The sequence below is a fragment of the Myxocyprinus asiaticus genome, chromosome 21 (genome assembly GCF_019703515.2).
Source record: "Myxocyprinus asiaticus isolate MX2 ecotype Aquarium Trade chromosome 21, UBuf_Myxa_2, whole genome shotgun sequence".
In the NCBI taxonomy this organism is placed as follows: Eukaryota; Metazoa; Chordata; class Actinopteri; order Cypriniformes; family Catostomidae; genus Myxocyprinus; species Myxocyprinus asiaticus.
Genome location: NC_059364.1, coordinates 28229705 through 28237078, shown reverse-complemented (window position 1 = coordinate 28237078; position 7374 = coordinate 28229705). Strand labels below are relative to the sequence as shown.

Here is a 7374-nt window from a genome sequence, read left to right as displayed (position 1 = left end):
TCATATTGACAAACTGCTCGATCGGTCGGGCGCGGCTTGCTTTTACTTGACACTGGATTTAACAAGGGGTTATTGGTAGATACCCTTAACTCCCATGTCCCGCAAGAAAACAGCCTTCTCCACATCGTTTGGCTTACACCAATTCATGACCCTTCCGTTCAGTTTGTTTGGGGCCCCGGCAATGTTTCAGCGCCTTATGGACCAAGTCTTCGGACTGCACTCTGCGTATGCCGCTGCCTATCTGGATGACATCATTATATACAGTAATGATTTGCAGAGGCATATGCAGCATCTGAGGGCGGATCTGAAGTCGCTGCGACGGGCGGGACTCACGGCAATCCCCAAGAAGTGCGCAATTGGACGGGTGGAGGTACGGTATCTGGGGTTCCACTTGGGTCACTGGCAGGTGCGCCCTCAAATTGATAAGACCCAAGACCCAAGACCAAAAAGGAGGTGAGACAGTTCCTGGGGCTATTATAGGAGGTTTGGGCCTAATTATTCGGCCTCACCTGCTGACCGATCTCACTAAAAAGGGAACCCCAGACCCAGTTCAGTGGTCGGAGCCATGCTAACAGGCGTTTATGCAAGTGAAAGCTGCACTTTGTGGTGGGCCATTGTCACATGCTCCTGATTTTTCTCTCCCTTACAGACTGACGTGTCGGACAGGGGGTTTGGAGCCACATTGTCCCAGGTGGTGGAGGGGGAGGAGTGCCCGGTGCTGTACATCAGCCAAAAGCTTTCGCGAGAGAGGCGAGGTACAGCACCATTGAGAAAGAGTGTTTGGCCATCAAGTGGGCGGTTCTCACCCTTCAGTACTACCTCCTGGGGCGGGCTTTCACCCTCTGTTTGGACCATGTCCCACTCCAGTGGCTCCATCGCATGAAGGATACCAACGCGCGGATTACCCGTTGGAATCTGGCTCATCAGCCTTTTAAGTTCAAGGTGGTCCATAGACCGGGGGTGCAGGTGGCTGTTGCAGACTTTCTCTCCAGAAATGGGGTTGGGGTGGAGTACTGGGCAGACCAGATGGCTCCCCAGCCTGAGTCGGGCGTTGGAGGTGTGGTGAATGGAGAGCAAGATCAGGAGATGAGAATGGTAAGGATAATCACCAAGGAATGATTGACTCTAACAGCTATTTTTTATTGCAGTGAGAGTGGAGACAGGCTTTAGAAGCGAGACAGACGCCAGTCAGGGGAGAAGAGCCATGAGACACGAACTGGAGAAAGAGTGAATTGATTTATGTCCGCTGAAAAGCATAGTTCTGAGTGTGACCGCTGAAACGCATGAATATTGAGTTTAAAAGAAATAAAAGATACCCTTTGAGTTGGATTCGCCGTCTCCCGCTTCCTCCTTTTCTGTGAACATTTGTTACAACAGATATTCGAAAACATGTCATCTGAGCAGGTAAGTGACATATCTTATGCTGTTGTTTTGACTTATTGGAAACATTGAAGTTTTGAAATTAATGATGTTATAAAAGTTAGGCAATGTTCATTAACATTAGACATGACGATTGCTAGTCTGATAAGGTCAAACAGTGTAAAGTTTATAACTGCAGGATATTCTGGCCAAATAGACCATGGTAGTAACTAATTTATAGATTGTCATTGTTACCACCCAGATGTCAACATCATTTCAAGACTCACATGTCCTTGGCAAGCCTTTGACTATATTTATTAATATATACATTTATTGATGTAAATTATTGCCGTTATAAAGAAAAAAACATGTGTACTACCAAGTGAAAAGTCCTACACCGATTACAGTATAAGTATTGTATTTCACTACATGCACACAGACGTGTGTGTGTGTGTGTGTGATTACACAGCTATACATACTATACAATACTATACAATATCTTACCTGTTGAATAAGAAAAAAGCCATCTCTGGGTCATTTTTAAATCCTTTCAGATCTCGGAGTTGTCGCCACCTCTGAAAAGCCAAGTCGGGTTTTATTACGGACTCTGTCACTTTCCCTTTTTGCTTGTAGACTCTGCTCTGTTCGGGGTTTCTTTGTTTTTACAACAGGTGATTTCCCAGGGGTTTGCCATTTTGAATGATCCATGGTTTATTTTTCTCGTTCGATGTGACAACAAACTTTCAGCTTCAGCTACTCCCACACCATACACACGCTACAGAAGCCGGAGCTTATTTTCTCTGTGTATGGATATCACGTCAACACGCACAGGCGAATAACATATGTATGCAATTTCCCACGAAATCCATCCCGACAGCTCTAAAATATAAATTATTATTATAGGTTTATCAAAGTGTATTTGGGTAAAGACATGGACATTTGGAAGATGGATTTTTGTTGCACTCTCTCATTAATATCATTTAGTTATTTTTTAACAAAAAAAAGTGACTTAGTGTAGCTTTAAATAATTAATCGCACTGAATTAATGTGTTAAATCGACAGCCCTAAACAGAATCATTTATTTTAACGGATTCATTTACAAGAACAGATTCACTTAAATTATATGTATTTCCAAGCACTACATACAGTATGAGAGGGAGAGGATGGTTTAGGTGAGTGCGTTTAATTTCTCCCTCCTTTTTCCTTTTTTTTTTTTCTTTTTTTGTGATCCAACAGTGCTACTCATTGGAAAATGTAGCTTGTTACTGGAAAGGCGACACTCTAATGAAAATTAAATAGCAACTGTCATATTGCTGAAAATTGTAGTTAAGTTAGTAGTGTCGCTACATTTAGTTAAATTCTACCCAACACTAGTCTGGTCATAAGGGTTTGGAACAAAATGAAGGTGAGTAAATGATGACAGAATTTTCATGTGTGGGTAAACTACCCCTTTAAACATGCATGGTTTGACCCAAACTCTGTGTACGCTCATTGTTCAGGAATGACAGTTCTGATTCGGTCAGAGACAGTGATAAAGCCAGGCTCAGTTTGCTTGCAGTCATGGAAACTAGTTGTAATCTAAAGAGGGAGGCAAATAGAGAGGCAAGCTGACCTCTTCAGTATCAGCAGGTTATCCTGCCCTGCAAATATTAAAGTAACTATGTCTGCTCTGCCAAGAGGCTTCACAATAGGCACATTTGTACAGGGAAACTGGATCTGTTGGACGGGAAACCATAAACTGACTTGGCAGACTTACACAACAACTGGATGTCATTGAGTCGAAGAGACCTCTGCCCGTTCTGGGGGAGCCGAGGGAATGCGTGAATGCTCTCTTGGCTAGTGACTGTTTTGTTTTCTATACGGTGGGGCACAGAAAAGCTAATATTAAGGATTCCAGTTCTAATGATAAGTTAATGTGCATAATTAGGAAGCCATACCAATAAAACATCAAAGGTTGTGTATGTGAGTGTCTGTGTGTTTGAATATAGAATAAACAACACTGGAAAACATTGGAAATCAAGTCACTTTCTATCATTAAACAACATGTATGTAATAAACATGACTCAGATTCATGTGAAATTAACACTCTAGGAGATATTGTGTATTCATGGAATAAATGTTATATATATAAAACTATCCCTGTGCAAACATAGCAGTGAGTGCAATAATTGAAAACATTTCTGAATGGTTGATTTTCTGACAATTATGCACCTGCTTTTTAAATTGTATTTAATGTTTAATTTATTAAATCCCAATTAGTAAATGTTTTAGTTGAATTAGCTCATTGTGTTTTATTAGTTATACGAATTTAACAAAAACAAATCCTCTTTTTCAACTAAATATGAATGGTCTGTAATAAGAAAAGGCCCCCTCCGTGAGAGGCAAAGTGCATTAAAGCTAACGAAGTGCATTACACACATATTAAAGTAATTTTCTTTCCCCATAACAGAATTGGCCCCCAAAAAAGAAAGAAGAAAATTACTATTAACTTCTCATTGTACTTCAAGTTATATAGGTTTTTCACTCCATAACTTTGAAGTATGCTGCAAAATGTGCAGGTGGAGGGAGGATGACATCTAATCATCAGCAACTTCAAAAAGCATGCTGCCACTTAACACTCCAAAAGCTAATGTCCCCGAGACATTCGGAATGTAAATTATTCAAACTCATTTAGCGTCGGCAAATTGGTCCAAGTTCAATCAGAAAACAGACTGACACTGAACAAGAGGAGCAGCCTAATTGTACTTGTTTGTCAAATGAAAATTTCATTTGGGTGGAAATGGAGGCTCCCAGCGAATTCTTTTAAGGTGAGCTCCTGGTTGTATTATCAGCTAAACACAGTAAAATCCATAATCATATGGTGATAATGAAAATGGTGCCAGTGTTAACATTCAGGCTTTCTTTGCCCTGGGCAAGTGGTGATAAAAATTAAGTACCATAGTCCTCTGGCAGGCACATTGACACCCAGGCATTTTTGCATTTTAAAAACTTTATCAAAGCGCTGTTGCAATGTGGAAAATGTCAATGTGAAATGCTCTGAAGGCAAATTGAAATTTCATTAATTGTAAAATTATTGCTTTTGACTGATGTATTACTATGCTTGTTAAGAGCTGGGAGTGGAACAGACCTGTCCTGTCTCTGCGACACACTCCCTTCCCTCTCAGACATAGCCTACTCACAGACAAAAGTTTGAGATCTACAGTACTTCTGCTTAGGATGACCAGTTTGGGAATGATGTCAAGTAGAAGTGAATCATGTTTTTTCAGGTGAATTTGCCTTTCAGCAAATGAATTATGTCTCTTTTGTCTGTACTGTAAACCCTAAAAAAATTTAAGTTAATATAACTTTCAGATTATAATTTTGTGGTACACATGCATGTTATAAGCTCTTAACAGGTTCTATGCCCTGTAACTCATACTTTAAATTTAACTCTTTGGCTGAACACAAATTTGCTGTGTAAGCTCAACTTAAATATTTCAAGCAGAGAAGATCTACTTAGCTAGTATTATAGCACAGTTAATGCTAGCATGTTAAATATATCCTTATTCAGATTGGAGTCAGCATGTTTTGACCAGCATAGCAACTGCTCAACAAGTAAAGAAATGAACTAGTGTACAATCTTAAATTGTACCTGTCCTCAACCTAAGATCAAGCTCCACTACTTATCGTAATGGTAACCCAAAAACGTTAACATATCAGAAACTCTTCTAAATAACACAAACATTAAACACTAACAAGTCTCCCTCTTTACATTCATCTTGCACAAAGACACATTATATAACACTTAATTTCAACATATACTCCCTTGTCAAGTGCCATGCAAAGCATGCTGGGAAATAGAAATCCCCTGTGCGGTTTCAGATAAATTTAAGTTTCTGTAAATTTAAAGATGTAAGTTCATTAAACTCAAAACAATAAAACAATTCAGGTTACTTAAAAAGTGTGTATTTTGTGAATTCAAAAGAAAGAGAAGGTTCTAAATTCTCATCAAGGTACATTTATTTGAACTAATTTGTATGATTTAATATTTTCCCTACTCAAAAATAAATAAATAAATAAATAAATAAATAAATAATATTTTGAGAAGAAGGGTTTACAAGTTATGATGGTGCCAAAGACAATGATCACAAAATTTAACAGAAAGAGAAACACTTCACAGTGGTTTCATTTGTGAAAATAAGCAGTGATCTCTCTTCTCTGTTATCGCAGTTGATTAATACGATTTTAAAGATTCTTTTTTTTTATTATTAACCTTAATTAATTTGAACTTTGATGAATGGAGGCAAACCAGGCCCAGAAAATGGTTCAACCTCAGCATGTGTGTCAGTATTCTTGTCTTTCGGATCTCTGCTTCCTGTTTTGTATATGATGGCAACAAAAGGCAAATATTTCTTGGATCATAATTTCTAATGCCTTTAAAACAATAATATCATTTGTTCAAGTCAATATCAAGTCAATAATCATTTGTTTTTAAGATCAGAAGTACAAATCATTGATATAATATATTTTATTTACTCATGCTATTCACATTTAGCATTGCTAAGGTTTGAATTATTTTTTTTTTTTATAATTCTGCCTCCATTTGTATAGGACAACATTTTTCTGTTTTTGCTTTAGCACAATTATTGAGGCAAGTGTGGTTGAACTTTTTTATTTCATATCTCAAGTTATTTTCAGAGAATAGTGGTGTCCATTACATTTAGCATTTTAATATTTTTGATATATGGGCCACAGGAGAGTAGGCTCATAGGCCAATAAATAACACTGCTCACATGGTCACCATCAATCAACACAAGGAGAAAATAACATATGAAATTACAGTTATATTGTCACTGGGCTAATTATTAATTAAATGTGTTTATTCTGGCAGAACGTCTCACAGTGCAGGCTTATATGACAAGGCAACCTGGGTAATTCAATTAATGTTTGGCTTATGTAAAAATAATTTTGAAACATTTGTCAAAATTAGAATTATGAAGTATTTAGATTAGGATTTGTATTAACTTTTAAAACTGAATTATTTCACTGTAAATCTTGCCCCGTTCGTTGACTTGGAGATGAGCAGGCTATTATAGGAACATCATGTCTGCATATGGAAAGATCTGTGGAATTTTGCAGTCAACTTCTGTCCTCTAGTGGCTGTAAAATAGAAGCACAAATTATCATTGTCACTCAAATGATTTTCAGCAGTGACATAATGTATAAATGAATCTGAGCACATATTGTTTTTGGCATACATTCCACCATATTGCTAGTGTTTAGTGAATAACAACTCTTTCTTGAATCTCCCATGCAGTCAGTTTACTGGATTCTTTTGTTAATTCCTCAACTGGATTCATGGTAAAAAAAAAAAAAAGAAGAAAAAAAAGTTATTGATTACTAAATTGTGGTACATACCATGTCAAGTGGTTAAACAGGCCTAACTGTTTAGTGCCTTGACTTTTGTAATTTCCTTAATCTATCCACTCATCTAGCGCTGTTTACAACATTACAGCAGCATATCTGTGTGTTCTGGTTTCACTGTTCACTTTCTGTAAGAATAACCTGTGACAGAGTTTGACTGAGATCGACACTCATTCCCGTGGCTGCCTTCTATCAGTACTCTCTTTGTGCAGTGGACAAGTTTTAAGCAGCGATCAGCCAGGTACGTGACCCCAGCTCTTGACCCGCTCTAATTAAATACTGGATTAAGCTGGAGGAAGAGGCCCGCATATATTTCAGGTTAATGTCTGTCTGTTCAAAGCCTTTTAAAATGAGCTAAGTGATGCGTTTAACTTTAGAAAGCTTACCATCTCCACATTGGGTGTCATGTTAGTCTCCATACAAAGACTGTGTTTGTTAGTGATGTTGAGCAGTCGTACTGCACACAGTACTTCTCCTGAGGCCCGAGAACATGGAAAAGTGATCTAGAACCCCACATAAATCCATTATTTCTGCAAAAGTGCAAGCATACCAGACTATCTGCTCAATCACTGACAAAAACATCTAAATTAGGTAATCATTTATTCAACAAAT

The 7374-nt window shown here is 38.0% G+C and overlaps 1 protein-coding gene across 1 annotated transcript in view; it reads left to right on the top strand.

Moving 5' to 3' along the window:
- Positions 1-879: 879 nt before the first annotated feature.
- The window catches only part of LOC127412025 (E3 ubiquitin-protein ligase TRIM39), a 26235-nt gene continuing 19740 nt past the window's right edge, over positions 880-7374 (top strand). Inside the window, 1 exon segment of the mRNA XM_051648066.1 lies at positions 880-1095. Within this exon segment, the coding sequence (XP_051504026.1) occupies positions 880-1095 (216 nt within the window).